The sequence below is a fragment of the Nicotiana tomentosiformis genome, chromosome 9 (assembly GCF_000390325.3).
Source record: "Nicotiana tomentosiformis chromosome 9, ASM39032v3, whole genome shotgun sequence".
NCBI lineage: Eukaryota > Viridiplantae > Streptophyta > Magnoliopsida > Solanales > Solanaceae > Nicotiana > Nicotiana tomentosiformis.
This window is the reverse complement of record NC_090820.1, coordinates 74585185-74610216: the sequence shown is the minus strand read 5'-3', so window position 1 is coordinate 74610216 and position 25032 is coordinate 74585185. Positions and strand designations below refer to the sequence as shown.

Sequence of the window (25032 nt, the reverse complement as noted above, 5' to 3'; positions counted from 1 at the left end):
CCTAAGGAGAAAGTAATTTATCTGAGTCTTAGCCATCGAACTACAAAGGTTATCAAGTGCTCTTCTTTCTTCGGAAAACTCTAATTAGCTATCACCAACTCAAAAGCTTTTGCAAAATCCAAAAGCAAGACTTTTTGTTGAATTAACTCTTACGTCTTGTTGTTTATTAATGTTCTTCGTGATATTTCCATCTCAAATATTTTCCAACAAATCCATCTCAAATGTAAATGATCCAAATCTAGACACCAAAGAATAATTGGCTTTTCATTGCCGGTAAGGTTAAGACATACCATCAAGTGATGATTTTGAGTGCTGAAAAGTTTCAATAAAATACAAAATACAAGATAAATGCATGTAAAACAAAGAATTTTGGTTAACCAAGATTTGTGTACTATTCAAACTCATTAAAAAGGTGACTAAAAGTTAGAATTACGATAAAATAAGTAAATCTCACTTACGATCTCCACTATTTTTACTAAGTAGAAGTTAAGTTATATATTTTGATAAGAGGGCGCAGAGGTAGAGTATTATAATAGTAGGGTAGTAGGTAGGCAATCACTTTTCTTCTTCATACCAGTTTTACATTTTTATGAATACGTGTTGTTTATTCGATTATCTTATTTTGATGTTATTGTTACTGTCTTCATTTTCATTGCACTATTGTTTCTCTTTTTGGTGAATGTTGGGATTATGCTTTTTTAAATCGAAGGTTTATCGGAAAAATCTCTTTTTTCTTTGCAATATTGGGATAAAATCTGTATAGACATTACTTTTTCCGGACCTCACTTGTAAAATTTTATTTAGTATATTATTATTGTTGTTACTTTTTCCAACAAATTATACTGTAATAATCTCTTACTTTCCGTGTACATGCCAGTTACTATCTTATTTGTATAATAAATTACGCTCATTCTCATACAATAAGAAGGATTTAAGTGAAATAAACTAATAGTAACACATAGATTTTTGGATTACGAGTAAAAAGTTAACTAGAAATATTATTTTTATCAACTACCAATTAAATATTTATCAAAAAATTTACTTTAATAGCTTAATAAACATTTTTGTATGTCATCAATACATATATATATATATATATATATATATATATATATATATACATATATACCCTTAAAATTGAATAACAATTAAACTTATAATGTGGTTTTAAGGACACATGATTTCACTTAATACCAATTGATAAGTATGAAGATTAATAACAGAAATGAATTATAAAGTAAAGCAAACCAGTGTTAGAATGGAACTCAGCCCTCGAGTTTGGGTACCCTCGAACTGATTGATGTAAGAGCAATTAAAATATAACAAGTTAATGAACAATAGTAGAAAGAGAATTATATTGCTTTTATTCCTATGAACAATGTGTCTTACAAATGATTAGAAACCCCCCTTAAATAGTAGTGGAATTCTACTTATGGTATAATTCTAATTATATAAGGAAATTCCATGATTAACTAAATAACTGTTTCTGATTTGATCTGTTCCGAGATTTACGCCATGATCCTCGATCAGTCACGGATATCTCGCCTTCCTGTTATTGTGCTATCTTCGATCTTGCTCGATATCTGTCTCATTTGGCTTCGATCTCTACTAGCCTCGATCTCGACAGGTACCTCGATTCTGAACTCTGTATCTTATCCTCATGATTTAGTCTGTTCCGTTACGAGGTCATCCTTCGATGCAACCTCCCAGTCTCGGTCAAATAGTAAAATCATGTAGGCTCGGTTTTAACCGTATACACATAGTCCCCTCGTTATTTTGGAGTGAAATGATAAGAAACGAATTGAGCCTTCAATTTTCTACCTCGACCTGTCATGATGTCATCCTCGTGACGTTAGCGACGGGAGTGATCGAAACGTCTCGTCGGTACAGTTCCCCAAGTTATTAATGAGTGTTAGTTGGTGGTCGGCCACTAGTGCCTTTGAACCGTCACCGTGAATCCAATAAATAGACCCATTCCTCATTGATTCAAATTTTACTTTCACTTCTTTCTAATCTCCAAAGCTTTTCAATCTCCTAAGTTCTTCCTTTTTACAAATCTTCAGGTTTTGCTGTTAATTCTTTCTCAAACGTCAAGTCCTATTCTTCCTCTTCTTCAAAGTTACACAACAATGGCAAAAATATCGAAAGCGGTACCACAAAAAAAAACTACTTCATCTTCTCAACCGGCCGGCGGGAAACGCCAGTGGAACCCCGCCTTGAGGAATGCATTCCTGGGGGTGCGCGCTAAACTCCGATTTCAATACCGATAAAGCCTCGTCGATTCTTGGTCGATGCGAGACAATGTTGAGGTATATATGCTCGATAACTGAGGGATACCTTAAGCAGGTAAAGAAAGACTGCAACTGGGAGGGCAAATTGATGGTGATCCCAACCCCCGAAGAAGACATCATCACCCATGTGGAAGGGTTTCTAAGTGTTTACACTTACTCTTTTACGCTGGGCCCCCTCGACCCCGTCATCGTTGAATTTTGCCGTCAATATCAAATAACCCTAGGCCAAATTCATCCTTCCTTTTGGCGAATTGTTATTCTGCTTCGATTCTTTGTGAGCTAGGTCGAGGGGATCCCTTTCACCCTCGAACACCTTATCAGATTGTATAGCCCCCGCTTCTATCGAGGCGGGTTAATAAAACTCCAATGTCGGGCTACCAAAGTGATGTTCTCGAGCATAGATGAGGACAAGGATTGAGGTTGGATGGGTCGGTTCATTCGAGTGAGGACTTCCGACCTAATCCCAGCCGAGAAGATGCCATTTCCTAAAAAATGGAACATGAATCGTAAGTACCGTCTCACTGTTAGCTTCCATGTATTATTTGTTCCTTTGTATTTTCTCATTGATGTCTTTTTCTATGATGTAGCGGTCGCTTGGATGCCCCGTGCGATTCCCAACCTCGAGAGCTGGGTTCGGAACCTGGCCTCGGCCTCTACATACGCCGAGTGCTCATGGTGCGATTTAGCAAAGGGCCGATGGGAGGCCAAAACTCATGGTAAGCCCATTTTTTGTGTATTTGATGATTTTATTAAGATGCCCTTCTTTTACTTATTCAATTTTCTCGTTTACAGGCCTGGGCAAGGATGCAGTCATGAGGCCCCCGTCTGGTGAGGAGAAGACTTCGACCCCGGCTCCGAAGCCGGCAAAGGATAAGAAGAGGAAAAGGACCTCAACCTTCGAGGATTCAAAGCCTAAGAAGAATCTGGTTCGTAAGCCAAAGAAAGACATTGTTGCCCTGTCTGCGGATGTGATTCAACGGCTAAAGGAGGAAAAAGAAGAAGATGGAGATGATGGCTCGGAATTGGTGGCCCGAGTGAAGAAAACCATCGAGGCCCCAAAGGCCGCTGAGTCGGTGGTGGTTGAGGAGATTCCGCCTCTAGCCGAGGGGGTCTTGGAAAAGGACTCGGGCAAAGTCCCTGAGTCATCCAAGATCGAAGATGCCTCCCGCCGAGATGAGTAAAAGGCGGGTATGTCTAAAGGGGCCGGCTCCGAGGCCCTTCGCAGTGAGGAGAACGCCCCAACTGCCTCACTTGGGGCAATAGATATTGGAAACTCACCGATTCTCCCTGCGTTTTCCAAGGAGGAAATTCGAGAGGCCCAATCTATGAGGACTCCCAAAGTAGACTGGGCCCATAGAGGGGAGGACCTCTTTCGTGGTTACTTTATCGGGGTCGAGGATGCTACTGACCTGAATGAAGCATCGAGTCTATTCGATGAGGCTCAACAAGCCTTGAATCGGGTGAGTCTCAACTCCCTTTGTCGATATCATACTTAGTTTATTTCTTCTCTTCCTGTCTAATTTCTTTTCTTTTTTCTGTATAGGCTTTGGCGCTCCATCAGGAGGCATTTTCAAAGTCCCGAACAGAGCTGAGCCGATGTGAGGCCAACCTCCAAGGGCTCATGGAGGAGAGAAATGCCCTTAAACTTCTCAGTGGGCAAAAAGAAGAAGAGATCAAGGACCTCCGAGCCGAGTTGGCCAAGGCTCGCCAAGATCAGACCGACCTGATCGAGCAGGTAATGAAAATCTTAAAAGCTCATGGGCTCGATTAGGGAACGATGGCTAACATTTCAATCTCACAGTTGTCGCAGAAGGTCGAGCAGTTCCGCGAGGAGGTCAACATGATGAAGGCGGAGACCTTGCGGTGGAAAGAAAGTGTGGACCGCTTTGCTGCTGAAAAAGAAGCTGCTCGAGCCAAATTGTCATCGGTCGAAAGTAAGCTTCGATGCATGAAGGAGTAGAGCTCAGCTCAGGCAAATAAAATAGAGGAGCTCGAGGCTCGGTTGGCTTCCGAACTTGCAAAGGCCAAATCTGAAGCCGAAAAGACAAAGGCCAAAGCAGAGGTGATCGTGGTCGTCTACCGGGTTGATGCTGAAGCCGCTCAAGTCCAAGCGAGAGAGGCAGCCGAGACCGCTCAAACTCGAGCACATTGGATTATTGAACTCGCCAAATGCCAATCTCGGAGGGAAACCCTCAAGGAGATCCATGCTCGAGGTTTCGATCTTACCGACGAGATAATAAAGGTTAAAGAGCATGAAGCTGATGCTAGAGCGCTGGCCTATTCCGATGATGATGATGATAATGGCAGCAAGAGCGGGTCCGAGAATAGGGAGGACCTCGATGGAGAAGAAGCTTCCCCTAAGGAAAATTAGGAATCTTAGGCTTTTTTCTTTTTTGATTTTTTGTGCGAGACCCTGATCGGTCCTTGTAAATATTTTCGTATAGATAAAAGATCTTTTTTCTCTTTGACTTGTCTTTATGCAATTTCCTGCCTCGTGAAAATTCTATTTCATTCATGCCTTCATGCCTTATGGAGATTTTGCTCACAAGTTTGTGACTTTAGGCAACTAGACCGAAGTCGGACCAATATAGTCTTTAAAATCGAGTGAGTACTTGCTCGAACTCGAAGTAGAATTACCCTTATGTTTTAGTTGAGTAAGGACGATTTCTCGAACTCAGAAAATAAAATGGCCCTTAGGCTCTTGAATTAGGCCGATATGGCCTCAAAAGAATGGTTTTCCCCCTTTTTCGGCTTGAAAAATTAATCATAAAAATTTGTCATGCCTTAGCACGAGATAAATTTATACCCATTAGGTTTTTCGAGGATTGGTGTTATCGAAATCCTTTGCTTTGTTATGCCTTAGCACAAAATTGTCCGGGAGTTCGAACAGTTCGATACCCCTTAGGGATTTTCGAGGGTCGATATTTTTGAGACCCTTAGTAATTCAGCCGAGGGTTTCCATTTTTAACCGATTTATGAGAATATTTGAAGGTCTATTTTATAACGAAATTCGGACGTCTTCGAACCGTGTTAATTTGGCTGTAGCCTTTAGTTTGGGATTTGCCCCTTAGGCTTGTTTCCCTGTTATACTTCGAACTCGTTCGAAGTGTCAGTCCCCAAGTGGGGTGGTCATGGCCTATAAAATTGAAGATTGCCTTTTTAAGGTCTTATGATTTCGAGGTTTAGTAATTCGATCGTGTTGATTTTTTGGACGGCAATCCCCGAATATAGGGTAAATTGCTTGAACTTCAGTTGCGATCGGCCCTTAAGCTAGTTTCCACAATAGATCATAAGTATGAAATTGTAAAGTATAAATTTATCTAAGGCATGGAACATCTGGTAAGGAAAAATACTTCTTTCAATAGATTATACATGCGTACATATTTTTCCATTAGGGCTCGAGTAATCTACATAGACACGGTTCATTTGACCGTTTGGTCCTTTACCTATCAAGACCATGTCGACACGAAGTATTTTCCTTGTAACTATCCTAGGGTGATGCCCTCCAGTATTCGAAGTTGATTGTAAAGGAGCCTCGGATACTGTTGAATTTCTCTAAGTTAGCACAAACAATGGTTGCCTCGTTAAAAACCTCGCCGGAAAAATCCATTTGGGACAAAAACCGGTCTAAGGGAAAAAGAGTGCAACGCATGCTTTCAGACCTAAGGACTTTGTGTTTGAACAATCCTTTGGTGTCTTCGACTAAACACCTGCAAATTGTTAGTATAAAATATAAACGAAAATGGAAAAGGTCGTACCTTAGCAGTAATATCGTTTGAGGAGTGATATGTTCCAATTGTTTGGTAATTGTTCGCCGTTCATCGTGCTAAGTTTGTAGGATCCCTTTTTGATGATATCGAGGACCTGATACTGCCCCTCCCAGTTCGAGCCAAGCTTTCCTTCGTTTGGGTCTCGAGTATTGAGGGTGACCTTCCTCAGAACCAAGTCCCCAATTTTAAAGTGTCGAAGATTGGCTCTTCGATTGTAGTACCTTTCGATCCGATGTTTCTGTGCGGCAATTCAAACAAGGGCGGCTTCCCGTTTTTCATCTAGCAATTCGAGGCTTGTATTCATAGCCTCGTGATTTGACTCTTCCGTTGCGTATTAAAACACGATGCTAGGTTCCCCGACTTCAACCGGATCAGAGCTTTGGTGCCATATACTAAAGAGAACGATATTACCCCCGTACTGGATTTTGACATTGTTTGATACGCCCAAAGGACTTCCGGTAATATTTCTCTCCATTTTCCCTTAGCGTCGTTCAATATTTTCTTTAGATTTTGAATGATGGTCTTGATTGTCGATTCGGCCTGCCCATTCCCACTTGGATGATATGGCGATGACATGATCCTTTTTATTTTGTGATCTTTGAGAAACTTTGTCACCTTGCTGCCGACGAATTTCTTTCCATTGTCGTATACGATCTCGGCAGGCATCCCGAATCGGCATATAATGTGGTCCCAGATGAAGTCTATGACTTTTTTTTCTCTAATTTTCTCGAAATCCTGTGCTTCAACCCGCTTAGAAAAATAGTCAGTCATAAATAAAATAAATTTAGCTTTACCCGGGGCCGATGGTAGAGGGCCGACGATATCCATTCCCCATTTTATGAATGGCCATAGGGATAAGACTGAGTAGAGTTGACCTCTGGGTTGGTGAATCATCGGCGCATACCTTTGACATTTGTCGCACTTTCAAACAAACTCTTTTGTATCCTTTTCTATATCATCCCAATAGTATCCTGCTCTGATGACTTTGTGAACTAATGATTCGGCACCGGAATGATTTCCGCATGTGCCCTCGTTGATTTATCGTAGGACGTAGTCGGTATCTCCTGGTCCCAAAGATATTGCCAATGGTCCATCGAACATCCTTCTATATAGTGTTCCATCTTTGGCCAATGTGAATTGTGCGGCCTTCGTACGTAGAGTCCTCAATTCCTTAGGATCCGATGGAAGCTTCCCGTTCTTTAGGTATTAGATGTATTTGTTCCACCAATCCCATGTCAGACTTGTGGAGTTGATTTCGGCGTGGCCTTCATCGATTACTGACCTTGAAAGTTGTACGATAGTCCTCGAGCTAATCTCGTTGTCTTCGATTAATGACCCCAAATTAACAAGGGCATCGGCCTCACTGTTTTGTTCTCGAGGCACATGTTGTAGGGTCCATTCTTTAAACCGATGTAGAGTCACTTGTAGTTTGTCCAAGTACCTCTGCATTCGATCTTCTCGAACCTCGAAGGTTCTGTTGACATGGTTTACCACAAGTAGGGAGTCACATTTGGCCTCGATGACCTCTGCTCCCAAACCTTTAGCTAGTTTGAGACCTGCAATCATGGCCCCATACTCTATCTCATTGTTAGTTAACTTGGAAGTTTTGATAGCTTGTCTAATTGTATTACCCGTGGGTGGATTCAAAATGATGCCTAGCCCGGACCCCTTCACGTTCGAAGCGCCGCCTGTGAAGAGGGTCCACACCCCCGATGATGTAGCCGACTTTAATAATAGTTCCTTTTTGACCTCGGGTACGAGGGCTGGCGTAAAGTCGGCCCCGAAGTCCGCTAAGATTTGAGGCTTGATGGTCGTTCGGGGGTGATACTCGATATCGTACCACTGATCTCGACGGCCCATTTGGCCAATAGGCCCGAAAGTTCGGTCTTATACAAAATATTGCGAAGGGGATAAGTAGTCACCACACAGATCGGGTGACACTCAAAATATAGTTTTAATTTCCTAGAGGCGCTTATAAGGTCAAGTGCTAATTTTTCTAAGTGTGGGTACCGGGTCTCGGCCTGACCTAAAGTTCGACTAATAGAGTAAACAGGAAATTGCGTACCTTGCTCTTCTCGAACTAGGACCCCACTTACTGCGATTTTCGAGACTGCTAAGTACAAGTAGAGTTGCTCGTCCGCTTTTGAAGTATGAAGTAGTGGCGGGCTCGAGAGGTACAACTTTAATTCTTTCAATGCTTGTTGGCATTACGGGGTCCATGCAAAATTGTTCTTCTTTTTGAGCAGTGAGAAGAACCTGTGACTTCTATCTGAAGACCTCGAGATGAATCGGCCTAGGGCGGCTATGCGCCCTGTTAATCTTTGTATGGCCTTAACATTGTCCACGACTATGATGTATTCGATTGCCTTGATTTTATCGAGGTTGATTTTGATCCCTCGATTTGATACCATAAAGCCGAGGAACTTGCCCGAGCCGACCCCAAATGCACATTTCTCCGGGTTGAGTTTCATGTAGTATTTCCTTAGTATATAGAAGGTCTCCTGCAAATGTGTCAAATGATCCTTTGCTAGCATGGACTTAACTAGCATATCGTCAATATAAACCTCCATTGATTTACTTATTTGTTCTTTGAACATTCGATTTACTAAGCGTTGATACGTGGCACCAGCATTTTTTAGTCCAAATGGCATTACATTATAACAATAGATGTCGTACTTAGTGATGAACGATGTCTTTTCCTGATTCTCCGGGTTCATTTGTACTTGATTGTACCTGGAGTAGGCATCGAGAAAACTAAGTATATCATGGTTGGTCGTGGCATCGATCATGCAATCGATATTCGACAGAGGAAAAGAGGCTTTAGGACATGCTTTGTTTAAATCTTTATAGTCTACCCACATTCTAAGTTTATTTCCCTTTTTAGGGACTACGACTACGTTTGCTAACCATTCAGGATATTTTACTTACCGAATGGATCCTATTTTGAGAAGTTTGGCTATCTCGTCCTTGATGAATGCATGTTTTACCTCGGACTAGGGCCTTCTCTTTTGTTTTATCGGGCGGAACTTCGGGTCCAAGCTCAGTCGGTATGTAGTGATCTTCGGCGGGATCCTTGTCATATCTAGGTGGGACCAAGCAAAACAATCCATATTATTGATAAGAAATTTAATGAGTTTTTCCCTGAGCTTGGGGGTTAACCCCGTACTCGGGTATACCTTTCGATCGAGTAGATGCTCGATTAGTATGACTTGCTCCAGCTCTTCGACTGTCGATTTGGTGGCGTCGGAATCCTCGGGGATTATGAAGGATCGAGGGGTCCAGTAGTCGTCGTCCTCGTCTGTTCCCTGCTTCTCCGACTGAGTCGAGGCTGGTGGTTGTGGTTGCTATTTAGCTTCATGTTTTCCTTTGGACTCCGATCCTTTTGTTGACGAAAGCGCCGATACCGGTATTACTTCGTCGACCGCGAACATCTCTTTGGCAGCATGTTATTCCCCATGCACCGTTTTTATTCCATCTGGAGTTGGGAACTTCAGCATTTGGTGAAGGTATTTGCATATTTGATTGGGGTTCCTTTGGGATGGATCGGTTTGTAGGGGTCTGGGCCATCTAGTATCTTTGATTCTCCCAATGGCTGACAAAATACCTGATGTGTCGATGCTGAAGTTGTATTCTGATAATCGTGGTACTTATGTGGGATCGACATGTTTATCGAAGCCACTTTTGCTCATGATCCCTCGAGAGCTCTGTCCTCGATCGTTACTTCGATCATTTCTAATGGGATTGCATCCTGGGCCGCTATTTCTTCGATCTGCGTTGTATGGTTGGTATCGATCTCTGTTTGACTGGAGTTCTCTATCGATATCCCTTTGAGTTCTGCCGACGGGCCCGTTTGGATAAACGGAACCAGAAGGTGTCCCCAATTGATCATCTTCGACCCTGATCTTTGACTGGTACCGATTATGTACATCGACCCAGGTTACCGCTGGATATTCAATTAAATTCTACTTTAGCTGTCGTGATGCCACCAAATTTCGTTCGTTCAAACCTTGAGTAAAGGCTTGAACATCCAAATCGTCTATGACCGGTGGTAGTTCCATGCGTTCCATCTGGAACCGAGATACGAATTCCCTCAACATTTCGTTGTCTTTTTGTTTCACCTTGAAGAGGTCCGACTTCCTAGTCGCAACCTTTATTGCTCTGGCATGTGCCTTTACGAAGGAGTCTGCAAGCATGGCGAAGGAATCGATGGAATTAGGCGGCAAATTGTGGTACCATATAATTGCTCCTTTCGACAAGGTTTCTCCAAATTTCTTCAGTAGAACAGATTCAATCGTATCGTCTTCCAAGTCATTCACTTTTATTGCGCATGTATAAGAAGTGACATGCTTATTAGAGTCGGTGGTCCCATTGTACTTAGGAATTTCTCGCATTCGAATTTTCTTCGGAATGGGTTTCGGAGCCGCACTTGGAGGGAAAGGCTCATATACGATTTTCTTTGAATCCATACCCTTTAGAATCGGCGGTGCCCCCGGTATTTGGTAAACCCGGGAGTTGTATGTCTCTACTTTCTTGTCGTTTGCCTCGATTTTCTTTTCTCCCGATTCAATCCGTTTAGTGAGCTCCTCGAGCATTTTCATAACAGCGAGGTCAATCCCCAATTCGTTGGCGTTCAACCTTTTCGGCACAGGCCCGGTCCTGTGGACGACTTCTGGTTCGATCCTACTCGGTGTTCGGTGCTGATTTTGTAGTTGTGCTATAGCGGCTTGTTGAGCCTGTAACATTTCGAATATCAATTGGATGCTAACTCCACCATCTTCTCCGCCCTGCATACCTCGACCACCTGATCGAACTTCCCTGTGTATGCTACCTTCGGGATCAACGCCCAAATTTGCATTTAGGGTGACATGTGAACTGACATCGACGGGATTTGCAATTGGTGCTCCCTCGAGGTCAGCCCGAGGCGCCTCGATCCCTGGGGCGGCTATATTGTCATTTTCCCCATGAAATCTGAGGCCATTGTCACCATGTGTAGGCGATGCTTGTGAGTTTGACATGTTTATCCTGAAAACAAAGATTCTTACGAGAACAAGTGTAAAGAAGTGTGTGTTATCGGAATCAGTATTAAGCAATCACTATTATCTTTGGCCCCACGGTGGGCGCCAAACTGTTTACCCTTAAAATTGAATAACAATTAAACTTATAATGTGGTTCTAAGGATACGTGATTTCACTTAATGCCAATTGATAAGTATGAAGATTAATAACAGAAATGAACTATAAAGTAAATCAAACCAGTGTTAGAATGGAACTCAACCCTCGAGTTTAGATACCCTCAAACTGGTTGATGTAAGAGCAATTAAAATATAACAAGTTGATGAACAATAGTAGAAATAGAATTATATTGCTTTTATTTCTCTGAACAATGTGTCTTACAGATGATTAGAACACCCCTTAAATAGTGGAGTAATTCCACTTATGGTATAATTCTAATTATATAAGGAAATCCCATGATTAGCTAATTAACCGTTTCTGATTTGATCCGTTCCGAGATTTACGCCATGATCCTCGACTAGTGACGGATATCTCGCATTTATGTTATTATGCTATCTTCGATCTTGCTCGATGTCTGTCTCATTTGGTTTTGATCGCTACTAACCTCGATCTCGACAGGTACCTCGATTCTGAACTCGGTATCTTATCCTCGTGATTTAGTCTGTTCCGTTACGAGACCATCCTTCGATGCAACCTTCCGGTCTCGGTCAAATAAGTAAATCGGGTACACCTTGTTTTAACCGTATACAATATATATATATATATATATATATATATATATATATATATATATATTTACGAGACCATCCTTCGATGCAACCTTCCGGTCTCGGTCAAATAAGTAAATCGGGTACACCTTGTTTTAACCGTATACAATATATATATATATATATATATATATATATATATATACTAGTTATCATTAGTTATAAAAAAAAAAGACAAAATGATTTATATATTAAGCATAAATAGCCCTGTAAATCTGAAACAATTACTAGTAGTCTTGAGACATGGCGAAATGTGTAGTCCCATTATCCAACTGAAATTTATAGGTAATTTCTTTCCCTGTTTTGTTTGTCTCCAGAGTGATGGAGGAAGTGGGTTTTGTAAGAGCAGACCGTATAGATCTGAAGAGCATAGATGAGCAGCTAGAAAGGCATTTAAGCAGAGGATGGACAATGGAGAAACAGGAAATGGGTAGAGAGATCCCAATTAAACATGCTTGGGAAATTGACCCTTCTAAGCTTATCATCAAAACTGTCATTGCTCGTGGCACTTTTGGTACCGTTCATCGTGGCATCTATGATGCCCTTGATGTTGCTGGTAATTTCCTTCTTCTCTTTTTCTTCAAAACATGCTTGTATTAATTGTTTGTTTGATCTGCTAGCTGCTAGCTTTGTGTATGTTAGAAATGATGCAATAGATTCTTTTGAGAAGAAAAGTTGAACCAAATCGGAAATGAATATGAGCCTATTCAAGACAACTTTGAAAGTGGCTAGTTGTCAACCACAATCCATTTTTAAGTTATAATTCAAAGTGCACAACTCATCACTATTTCATGCTTAGCTAATCGAAAGCTTTTTTCTCTTGTCTTAACCACAGTAAAGCTTCTTGATTGGGGAGAAGAAGGCCAGAGGTCTCAGGCTGAGGTTTCTTCAGTTAGAGCAGCTTTTACACAAGAAGTTTCTGTATGGCACAAGCTTGATCATCCTAATGTCACAAAAGTAAGATATTTTAATTTCACCATTCATTGCCACAAGCTTCAACTATTCATTTTGCCATTTTCTTGATGGTAATATGTATTACATTGAAAAATTAGCTTTTGTCATCCTAGATGCCACAAAGTAGAAAACAGATGCAAGTTTTTGTAAAATGATGCCATGATATGCTGAAATCGCTTTACATTCTACCTATAACCAAAATAATAAAATAAAAGCTTTGGGTTCCAAATTGTCAAAATTACTCTTCATTTTCTTCGCTACATATCTAACTGAAATATGAAGGAGATCGATTGATGTTTAACTTGGTCACAACATTATAGTGTTTGAAGTATAAATTTGTGTTCATAGCAAATCAGAGGCACGTGACCAAGTTGAAGGAATGAAATATTTCTGGTCACATTGACAAGCTGCTGGCCCATGAATATTTAAGGTTTTCTCATTAGAATTTGCATAAGTTCCATTTTATCAATAGTTTTTACTTCTAGAGTCTTGTTTCCAAATTTTGGGAAAGAGCCGAAGTCTCTACATAATTCAACTTGTTGAACTTTAACGTACCCCCGGGTCCCCTGAAAAAACCTTCAGTTTGTCCAAATGCGCCGTCAGTGCCTTTTTTCCCCTTCTGAATAGTTGTGCCATGCTCTACTCTCAGCTGTTTAGTTCCGATATAGATGTGCAGAAGTGGCACGCGATTTTAATTTGATGCCTTGAAAGTCTTTTTATGGAGCATAAAGTGTTTGAGTTGCAAGAATATTAGACATTTTAAATGGCCAAACATTTTCGCAGTTTATAGGAGCTGCAATGGGCACACCAGATCTCAACATACAGACTGAGAATGGTGTCATTGGCATTCCACGTAACCTTTGTTGTGTGGTGGTTGAATACCTTCCCGGGGGTACTCTCAAGTCTTTTCTCATCAAGAGCCACAGGAGGAAGTTGGCCTTCAAAGTTGTGGTCCAACTGGCGCTGGATCTAGCACGCGGGTGAAATTTCATAATGCTTACTCCTCTTGTAGTTATATAATAGTATATGTTAACAGCATGTGTTTGACACAAAACATGTTAAAAATGTATTCTCAGGTTAAACTATCTTCATTCTGAGAAGATAGTCCATAGGGATGTCAAAACAGAGAACATGCTTCTTGACAGGAATCGTACACTTAAGATTGCTGATTTTGGTGTTGCTCGTGTTGAAGCTTCAAATCCTAATGATATGACTGGGGAGACTGGAACCCTAGGTTACATGGCACCTGAGGTATGTGCTTGACTTATGAGACCCACCCACGTGCATCATATGTAAATATATGTTGCTTATTTCTGTCATGGTCTACAAGACAGGTTCTTAATGGCAACCCGTATAACCGGAAGTGTGACGTATATAGCTTTGGCATTTGCCTCTGGGAGATATATTGCTGTGACATGCCATATCCAGATCTGAGCTTCTCAGAAGTGACAACAGCTGTTGTCCGACAGGTAGAAATATATCACATTTTTGTTCGTTGAAGAGCAAAAAAAAAATCTTTAAAAGTCACAACTCTGCTTTGGATTTGCAGAATTTGAGACCGGAGATACCTCGTTGTTGCCCAAGTTCTTTGGCAAATGTTATGAAGCGGTGTTGGGATGCTAGTGCTGACAAGCGGCCAGAAATGGATGAAGTGGTGTCCATGTTGGAATCAATTGACACATCAAAGGGAGGTGGGATGATCCCTGTTGATCAACGCCAGAGCTGCTTCTGCTTTGGGAGACACCGAGGTCCTTGAGAAGAGCTTCTCCAGCTAGCAAAATTGCTAGCAAGTGAGATCTGTAAGTTGTTGGTCCAATGAAGAGGGAAGGAGCACAGTTTTAAAAGAAGATTTAAGATTTCAAGTTTACAGGAGTGGGAACTTAAAGTTGGTGAGGTAAAAGAAGCTCTGATATATACATACATACATGCATTTATTCATCAGCTCATGCATGTGCAGCTCTATACCTTTTCATCTTTGAAATGAATTGTCTAATTAAACACTATTGACCGGTTGGTCTTGAAACCTGCAAGATGTAGGTTTAGCAGGATGATTTAAACTTGTTGAATTCAATCTTTAATGTTTTTAGCACTTAGAACTGAACTCATTGTACTTTTAAGATTATGAGTTTAGAATTTAGTTTTTGCTGAGTTTCAGTGTTTCTTTTACATGTATATCTTTGTTCTGTGTTGAAAGTATTGGGTTTTGGTTAAACTCAATGTTCAAAAGCTCCATGAGATCTAGTAAATGAATAGCAGGTTATAGTGAAGGTTGCACTTGTTGACCTCATGTATTTATGTCAAATTTCCACATCTTCCTCTTAAAAAAGATTTAGGATATTAAATCTCGATTAGCTGCCTGCCGCCTGCCTTTGTGGTCAAAAGTATCCGGGTGAGAAGTAGCAGGTACCTGATAGAATAGTCGAGGTGCGTGCAAGCTAATTTGGACGTCACTCTTATTTTGAAAAAGAAATGATTTAGGACACCACTTCAATGATTTCATGTTGCAGCTAAATATTACATAACAAAAAGTGCGATAAAAGGATCATTGAAGAATTACTTTCATGCTTGTTGGGATTGTGAATAGAATTATAGCAGGACTTGTTAAGTGGAAGTGTCAATGAGATTCTTAATGAGGGGGGAATGTACAAATCATGTTTTTATCTTGTTTGGTTAATGGATATGATGTCGCTGTAGGGATTAAATTTTGTTTCTTTGGCAATCATTTAAAATTTTAAATTAAATAAGAAAATTAGCTTGGAGTAGCTGGTCAGGGGTTATGTAACAGTGCTTGAATCACAGGAAGTAGCAAGAACCAAAACAGATAACTTCAGTTTGTGGTACATCTTTTTCTTCTTCAATGTTGGCGTATTGCAAAATTGTAAAATAAATGTATAAAAAGTAATATTTGACCTAGATGTGCAGTATAATTTTTCGGTTTAGCATACGAGTATGCTAAGACAAAGTCATTGATCTCTTCGTTTAGATACAACAACAATAACAACCCAGTATAATTCCACTAGTGGGGTCTTGGGAGGGTAGTGTGTACGCAGACCTTACCCCTACCCTGGGGTAGAGAGGCTGTTTCCGATAGACCCTCGACTCCCTCCCTCTAAGAACTCCCCACCTTTCTCTTGGGGTGACTCGAACTCACAATCTCTTCGTTTAGATGCAACATTACAAAATACACATAAAGCAAAATGTCAGGTAACTTCAGTCATAAGAAACTTTAGTTGCATGTCAAGAAAGAAGATATTATTGGTCAGGATTTGGGCCAATGTTCGTGAATATTTATAATTATAACTAAAAGAAGATAGAAGCATCATGGTCATAATTAAGATGTATACAAATGTATAAGATATCTAACGAATTATTAAACAATAATTATCTGATAATGTTGCTGTATCAGAGTCCTACACTCCCTTCTCTGTCTACACTTCTCTGCACCTTGCATCTATTTCTTGCAAGCATAATCTACTCATGAACAAGCAATATGCATGATAATTGAACCAAATGTACTATCGTCGACTTGCTTGATAAAATAAATTTTTTATTAGACGTTTCGCTTATACACTATCATATCATGTTACAAATTAAAAATAAAATAAAAAAAATTAACAATTGCTCACAGCAGTATTTGATGGATATGTTCTACAGGGAAAAAATGAGAGGTAGGAAAACAAAAATAATTACTGTGGGTTATGAACTACAACACTTTCAAGATACCAAAATGCAACTTCGAGGGACTAAGACTATATAAAGTTAAATCAGTGGCAGGGGCGGAACCAGAAATTCTAATAAGACCAATAAAAAATGCATGCAAGAGTGTCACTTCAGATACTTGAACTTTTAGGCACAATTTTTGAGATGCGTTTGCAGCTGCACTAGAAACTTCCCTTTTGTCGAATGGATTCAATTATTGCACAATATAATTTTTCGACTTGGACGGATCAATTGAACGGATCAATGGGGTGGATAGTGTGCAGGGCGCATTGCATGGCCTTGGCCAGGACTTGGACCTGAATTCTTGAGGTCTTCAAGTTGTAAAAGAGCTGATGATTCACGTTGTTGTTGAGGAACCTTCATGTCTTGGCTATGACTATGATTCTGAGAATTTGACAAATTAGGTTGTGTTAATTCAGAATGATAATGATTATTTGTGACCTTCAAACGGTTACGGGAATGGACTGAAGTGAATAGCAAACTCAACAAAATAGCTAAAAGAAGATGCATAATATCTCTAGCTCTGACCATTGTGTATAGAGAGAGAGAGAGAGAGTAGATTGAAGGGTGTATAGAGCAAGTTAGTAGTATATGTTTATTATATATGTAGTGTGACTGTTTAAGGCAAACACAAGTGTGCAGTTTAAACACGTTTGGGACTGAAGCAAGAAACCAATAACACATCAGCTGATGTTGCTTGGTCTTTGTTAAGATTTCAACCTTAATTTTTCTGGTTTTTATTAACTTCATTGACTACTGGGTCACACCCTTGAGTGCGGAAAATTTTGTGTTCCAATCCAGGGCAGTGTTATATACGAAGCAAGAATTTCTCAGATATGAAGAACCATAAACAGTGCACTCTAATCAGAAGTTGCTAGCTGTTTTCGAATATGAAAATTCAAATTTCACTTGAAATACTCAAACAAATTTATTCAATATTTCAAAGGTACATAATTACCCCGTTGGGGTTATCTCACTTTACCAGATGCACCCTTCTATTTTGCTGGGGTCGTATGACCCCTTCTACAACTTTGAAGTAATATTATTACACCCATTTTAGGCCAACTCCACTTTCACAGGGAGTACTTTTTTTAAAGATTAGCCAAACACAATGAACTTGCAAAAAACACTATTCAGCTAAAAAAGTTCAGTAGGGAAAGGAAAAGACATTTCTGAATGTTGTGTTAGCGGCTCTAGCGCTATCTTCAGCTAAAAAAGGTTTCCCGTGTTAAAGAGTACAAAAAATGAATACAACACAAAAAGGTAGATAAGTTAGATGTTCATGACCTCAAGTCATCATTATGCAGTTCGCAGGCAACAAGCGTTAGCTAAAGTATATCGAAAAGTAAATCCTACAAGCACATAAAGGTATGTTTTCTACAAGAACATAGATCGTATAGGTAGAAATGAAAGGCGGCCTGAGGGGGAGAGTGCAGCAGAGTGATTTTCTCCTGATAGGACTTCTGAGTTCTGAACCACATTCTATGTGGGCTTTAAAGCACTCAAAGCCACGAGTGGAGAAACAGCGCTCTCCACTTGTATCTCAGGAATGCACTGTAATAGGTAGGTATTTAAGTGGAGAAGGGCAATGGGACGAGCCCATTATCTACCATGTTTTGAACTGCGCACTCGGGGGAAAAAAACAGGTACCAAAACTTCATTGCATCTGTTCAGTTCCTATTGCAGGGAAAAGAACAGGAACTCTCTCATGGAGAGGCCATCGATGACACCACAGTTGCCAGTAGAAACTCCACAATCTATGCAAATTGACCAAAGATAATAGGAATATAAACACAAAAAAGTAGCTCAAAGAGGAGAAAAGGTGAATGCGGAGATTCCAGGGCTTCGATAACAGCTCTCATGTCTTCAGATCATCAGACATGGCTGAAGGTATACAATGCATTGCAAGAATATCTGATGTTGCCGCTTTTGCATTTTTAGTCTGCAGTACAACAATCTAAAAAAAACAACAGAATCACCTTGAGAGGTCCAAAAGGATAAGAAAAGAAAAAAGAAGACAAAAAAATCAGATAGAGAGATAACCTGATCGTAATCAAGATCAAACTTCATGTATTCTTCTTTACAGGCCTCCGCCATGTTAGCCAAGCTCTTCAGATTTTTTATAGGCTTGCCGTTGAAAGCAAGAACCTAGATTACATTCATTCAATGTCAAAACATATAGATGCACGTGAAAAAAACTACCAATGGCAGCTCGCTAATTCATAAATGCTACTGTGATCAGCTCTGTAGTCCCGCAATATTTTCTTCTCACCTGAGTGTTTACTAGTTCTTCATAACCAATATTGATGTCAGCCACAAGCACCTAATAGGAAGTGGGCAAGGCAGATCAAAAAGGAGCCGTAGATATAACAGACTAGTAAATTGTCAAAGAGCTAGACTGACCTGAGAAACCACAACCAGTTGTTCATCAATTGATTGTGCCATTGCGTGTAGGAGTTTGTCCAACAACTTAACTGGAGCATCAAATTCATAATCTTTTCCATACTAAATTTTTAAGGAAAAAAAGTGGTACCCAAGTAAGATATGTAAGCCCTCAAAGGCATGGCGAACAAGTAATAAATGAAATATGAAGTTATGCAGTTGATTACAAACCTCTGAACGTAAATATGGTACAGAAACAGCAGTGAAAACAAATCCACCGACAATGTAGTAAGAAGGAGGTTTTCCCTTGATATGAGCTGGAATCAATCGTTTATGTGCATTAAGCTTTATTTTGAATTCTAGAGTCTTAGATTTACGAAGAACTTTCACTCGAGCATCATCTCCAGTATATTTTTGAGAAACAAGATAGCTGAAACCAATGCGCTCTCCATGCCTGAACGGTACTGAAAAATAACAATACCAAAATCAGGAATTTACAATTTTCAAAATAATAATAATAATGAAGTTCAGAAATTCAGTGATAGAGAGTTTCTAATTTCCCATCTCATAAAGTCATCTATATTTGTGATTAGAACTTAATTTTTGGTCTCTTAGGTGGGCCAAATATAGGGTCTCCCACAAGAAAAACATGCAACATCCATTATTCCTCCCAACCATCCCTCTTAGGCACCTATATGATCCTTTTTAATCATATCAATGGGGATTCCACAAATCAATTATTCCCAGCTAAACAATGGGATGCTTCTTGAACCCTAGTGCGAGGACTATGAATTGGACAATCTTGCAATACCTAACATATTTTTCAATGTTTTGAGTAGCCAATACAAATAGCTAGTATTACCAAAGCAAGCAACACAAAGGGGTCGTTTGGTAAGGTGTATAAGAATAGTACTGAATAGGATGTATTAGTAATGTGGGAATTAGTAATGCATGGATTAATTATGTTGCTATTAATTGTGCTGAGCTTTTTTTTTATGATTGTTTGGTGTGGTGTATTAAAAATGACATGCATTGTATCATTTTAAAAAAATTATTTGTTTCCTAAAAATACCCTCCACATTCTTTAGCTTTGAGGGACTTCAAGGGCAATTTTGTGTTTAACCATACTCATGCATTTATTACTAGTCTTGGTATTGCTAATACCATGGTTTGCTATGTATGTATTAGTTATACATTGGATAATACCAAACAGGATGTATAACTGATACTTGTATGAGTTATACTAGATTGAAAAAGTATACCAAACAAAGGATTATAATACCAAAGCTACATGTATTATTTTCTCTAATACGTCCTACCAAACGACCCCAAAGTTGTTCTGTATTTTCTTCTGCCCCTTCACCCATCCCCAACAAAGACTTTTATTTCTTACTTCCAGAGTGGTCAAATAAATTAATCGCAGCATAGAAGAGAGAATTCCAAGAAGTATGAAAGATATTACTATCAACTGTGCACAAGAATGAAATGCTGACAATAGTAACAATTCTATCAAGATAAATAGAAATGAACTAAATGCAGTCTTCTGCACTGGCATAAATTGCTTGACAAACTAGATTTATTACCCTATTGAGCAATGTTTACATTACACCATAAGGTATATGGCTACCAAAATGAACATCTTTGCATGAAAGGTTAATATGTATTTAACTACTAGACAATTCAATACCTAAATTACAAAAAGCAGACCATACGGAAAAAACTAAACATACCAACAAAGAGGAAGGACAAAGCTCAAAACATATTCCAGAGCATCAATGGATAGACATCTAGTAAATGAATTTGAACCTTCTCCCCGCTTTTATAGTAGTCATTATGTTTCTTTTGTTTGAAAAGGAATAATCTTTTTTCTTTGTTCAGTCCCTTTCTAATTGCCAGGTACCTAAATCACAATGATGATTTGTACAGTATCTCAACATCTTTTGAATGTTGTGGATACACTATATGGAATTTACCAGAGTTTCATATTTCCTTTTCAGATAAGCATCTAAAAGATAAAATACTCGAGAAAAGTAGACAACTAAAGGGAAAATGAAATCTTGATGCTTTCATGATTTCAATTTGCTTTCTTGCTCTTGAGTACAACTATACAGTCCACTCACACTAGTCGGAGATCTACCTGACGTTAAATAGTAGTGTCTTATCTCTTCTTTAAACTTATTTGTTAACTTCTCACTAGATAATGAATATGCTACTTTGACTAATCTATACTTATCTAGCATTCTTTCTTCTGAATATAAAGCATAATCTTTAAATCGCCATTTTTGTAATCAATAAGATCAAATACACATAATTGGAGAACAGGAAGAAACTTCAATACTAGGTATCACATTCCATAAGGTCTTTCATACTCCCGCTGTTTTATTTTACATGATAATATTTGACTAGGCATGAGATTTAAGAAAGACTTACTTTTGACTCATAAGCTGAACATATTTAACATACCAAAATGGCCCTAGAATCTGGAGGTCATAATACAACCAGCAAAAGAGAAGGTGGTCTCGGTACAAGGAATTAAGGGGTACGTAATAAGTGTCTGCTACTAGAAAGGTTATGGAGACACAACTGGGAAGAACAAGCTTTATAGAGGCAGATGACTAATCAAAAGTATGGTTAAGAGGGTCACTGGTGTACTAAACTAGTGAAAACTTCATTTGGGGTGAGCACTTGGAGAACCATCAGACAACAATGGCCTATTTTTGTTGCTAATATTGGCTTTGGTATTGGAAATAGTCGGAAAAAAACCTTTAGGGTTGACAACTGGCTAGGGCATGGTCCTCTCGAGGAACTCTTTCCAGAAATGTACAAATCGATCATTATATATCCTTTTCTTTTTGCGACGGAATGGAAGAAAAGTAATGAAACCTGCGCTACCCCTACTCTAATCAAAAGACTAAAGGCCCCTGCTGAAGATAGGTCGCAAACTACAGCCGAGAGTTTCGCCCTTTTATCACCGGTCGCGTAGGGCAACCGGGCCAGGCCAAGTCAGAAAGGCTTTGATGACTCAAGGTTCATATTAGGGAAAGGAGAGTGAGGGGACGAGGGGGCTGCCGAACTAAAATATAAATCTATCATTTCAATAGGAAGCACATTGATATTAAGAGAACTGTCTCAAACATGTCTAATTTGGGATGAGATCAGTGTTCACCTGTTCCATCATTGGCTATATCAACTCCGTCAAAGCTAAGGATAACATCCGAAGGCTTTAGAACATTAGATTCTGGGGCCGTAGGCTCAACTCTTCGGATCCGGACACCCTTCTGATTATGTGCCATACCAACCGACTGGCGGAGGTCAGGATTTTCCATTTTTTGCCATTCAACTCCAATGACAGGAAATCCTACAATGTAGGAGAAGCCCGTACAAGACATAAGTTTGCACTTTGAGACCATCAATTTAATCAAGTTCAAGATGTTATTGGAATTCTCATGTACCTGTATATGCTCCATTCTTCTCATAATCTTGGATGAAATGCATAATTACTGGAGTTGGTATGACATAACCGATGTTCTCGGCATCTTCATGCTTAAGGGATTGAAATGCAATACCTACACACTTCCCCTTATCATTGAACGCAGGTCCACCAGAATTTCCAGAATTGATGGCAGCATCTATCTGCACAATAGTCTCGCCGAATTACAACCATAGCAACCAAATTAAGGAAATAAAAACCATGTATAATATTAAAGAAAATATCTGCAGGAAGGGAGAAACTTCAAAACATAACCTGCAATCCAAGGAGCTCGGTCGACACATGAACATAAGATAGTATCTCAATGCGCGAGACAACACCGCTAGTCACAGAGATCGTATCTCCTCCTATAGGGTATCCAACAACAGTTACAGCATCTTGCAGTGCAGGCAAATCCCCAAACTCAAGAGGTGATACTCCTTCCCAGAACTCATCATCATTCACAGTTAACATTGCTGTTTCATAATAACAACAAAATAGCCAGCTTAAGATCTTTTTAGTACTGAATTTACCAAATTCTAACAGTAAAATGATGCAAGGGGAGTGTTTTGTATGACGAAAAACACCTTGATGCAAAACGTTTTCCTGTATGGAATCATTTTATGATATTTGGTCACCTTAACTTGTTCCGAGGAAAAATATTTTTTGATAACCAATAAATCTCTTGTGCCAGTGGCACACGGTTCGAAACGCGGTGGATCGTGCATGCACACGTCCCTCTATCCTTCTCCACTTAAATACCAAACTTTTGTTTGTAGCACTGTTAAAACATGTGAGATGCACCTAACCCATACATCACAAGTTGTGGTTTTACCACTAGACCAAAGCTTTGGGTCAAAGGAATAAAATTTCACTGAAATGTACAATGATCTCAACTTTTATTCCATATCACTCGCTTCCACCAATGTTATCAATCTTTCCTACTAAAAAATGTCACGAGGTCATTATTATGCCCAATCAAACACTAATTATTTCCCAGGGTAAAACATTGTCCCCATACCAAATGCACACTAGGTTAGTAACATTGAATTGACAATCTGATGTCTGTCCAAGAAAAATAATAAAAATTAAGGCAAGATATATATATATATATATATATATATATATAGGAAGCTAGGCAACAACAGCTAAGAAAATTGAAGATTCGGGCAAACAAAAATTAGCACTCTCAGTCCCAATTTATGTGATTGTGTTTCTTTCGTAAATTTAGTGCCGTCAAACATCAACACATAAATCAAGACGGGGAATAAAAAATTTAGTTTAAGATTAATGCACTGACAATACAAAAATTATGTACACAATTAGGTCACTTGAAAGTCATAGCATTAATTGATAACATACTATAATAAAGGGTTTAAGTTATATACACCATTGGTGTAAAAAAATTACACTATCAAATCACCCAAAGCACATGTACAAGTATACCTCCTTAAAATGTGGGATTTGTAATGTTAGTAAGACAAGTTACATGCTACCATAAGTAAAAGTGACCTAATGATGTAAAAATTCCTTATACTTACAGTTATATAACTTAAACTCTATAATAAATGGTAACTGAACTGCTATAACACATTAAATAACACTAATAATGTATAGAAAACATTACATTGTCACTGTATATAAATCTCGTAAAAGTCATGGAACATACCAATATCACACTCAGTTCCAATGGAGAGTACAGTAGCTAGGTATTTTGTATCAGAGCCACGTTTCTTGAGCTTAACTTGAGTATGATGCTCCACAGAGTGAGCATTTGTGAGCACTCTTTTTCCACTAATTATGAAACCACTACTACTAGAGCTGTATTGTCTCTTCCTCTGCCACGGAAGCGAGAAATTCGGATCCGTGTGCACGCAGAACACTTTCACCACCGCATCCATCGACGGTGCCGCCTTCGCCGCTGCGGTAGCCAACTCCACGACATGCCTCAAGTCGCCACTCAATACTGTGGCGGTGAGTTCGCCGTTGTTGTGGTCGGCAAACCGATGGCCTCGTCTCTCCGGTGACGCCGCAATATCCCTGTCAACTACTTCTTCGACTTTCCTCAGGCGGCCACGGCCACGGCGGTGAGTTTGTGTGTCGCCGTTGGCGGCGGTTTCGATAGGGTTTGCAGAAACTACGCCTTCGTCCATGGCTGTTTCGGCGCCGCCGCCGGAGTCCGACACCGCATTTTTAGGTTTTCGGCCTCTTTTCCTCTTTAAGTCTCCCATTGAAACGAAAAGGGAACGTTCTTCCAAAATGGCAAAGAAGTAAAAAGCACGAAATCGGAGGGCTTTACTTAGAAAGAGTAAACTCAGTGTTTTTTTGAGAGAAAAGTTTCAAAATGGAAATGAAAAAGGAGCCATGTTTGCTGGCTGCTGCTTTTTGAGTTTTGAGTTTGAGTTTCTGGGAAGAAGCTGCTATAAGGATTTCACTTTGCCCGCTCAAATTTTGTCCTTTAATTGGGCTTTGTAAAAATGTGCAGCCCAAATAGATTTTAGCCCGCTGCCATGAAATCAGCCCAATTCCATTGAATAAAGGAAATTTTACCTCCTATAGCAAAGCTTTACGCCCTATTTATTATAAATAAAAACCCTTTTAAAATATTATTTTCTATAGCTATCCTTTAATTTTTATAGCAAAATATATTTTTTATGGTATACACTA

General features: G+C 39.5%; 2 protein-coding genes across 2 annotated transcripts; one reads left to right on the top strand and one right to left on the bottom strand.

Annotated features, from left to right (window-relative positions):
• The first annotated feature begins 12063 nt into the window (after window positions 1–12063).
• Window positions 12064–14942, top strand: LOC104103073 (serine/threonine-protein kinase 54-like). The gene is made up of 6 exons (XM_009610950.4): window positions 12064–12396; window positions 12676–12797; window positions 13578–13774; window positions 13871–14045; window positions 14129–14263; window positions 14344–14942. Exons 1-6 carry the CDS (start codon window positions 12162–12164, stop codon window positions 14548–14550), a joined length of 1071 nt encoding a protein of 356 aa, XP_009609245.1. The 5' UTR covers window positions 12064–12161; the 3' UTR covers window positions 14551–14942.
• Window positions 14943–17759: 2817 nt separating this feature from the next.
• On the bottom strand, window positions 17760–24777 carry LOC104103072 (protease Do-like 9). The gene is made up of 9 exons (XM_009610949.4): window positions 24035–24777; window positions 22642–22841; window positions 22349–22529; window positions 22063–22254; window positions 19128–19360; window positions 18918–19019; window positions 18787–18837; window positions 18558–18662; window positions 17760–18471 (listed from the first exon to the last, which is right to left on the bottom strand). The coding sequence occupies exons 1-9, from the start codon at window positions 24594–24596 to the stop codon at window positions 18373–18375; spliced, it is 1725 nt and encodes a 574-aa protein (XP_009609244.1). The 5' UTR covers window positions 24597–24777; the 3' UTR covers window positions 17760–18372.
• Between the last annotated feature and the right edge of the window lie 255 nt (window positions 24778–25032).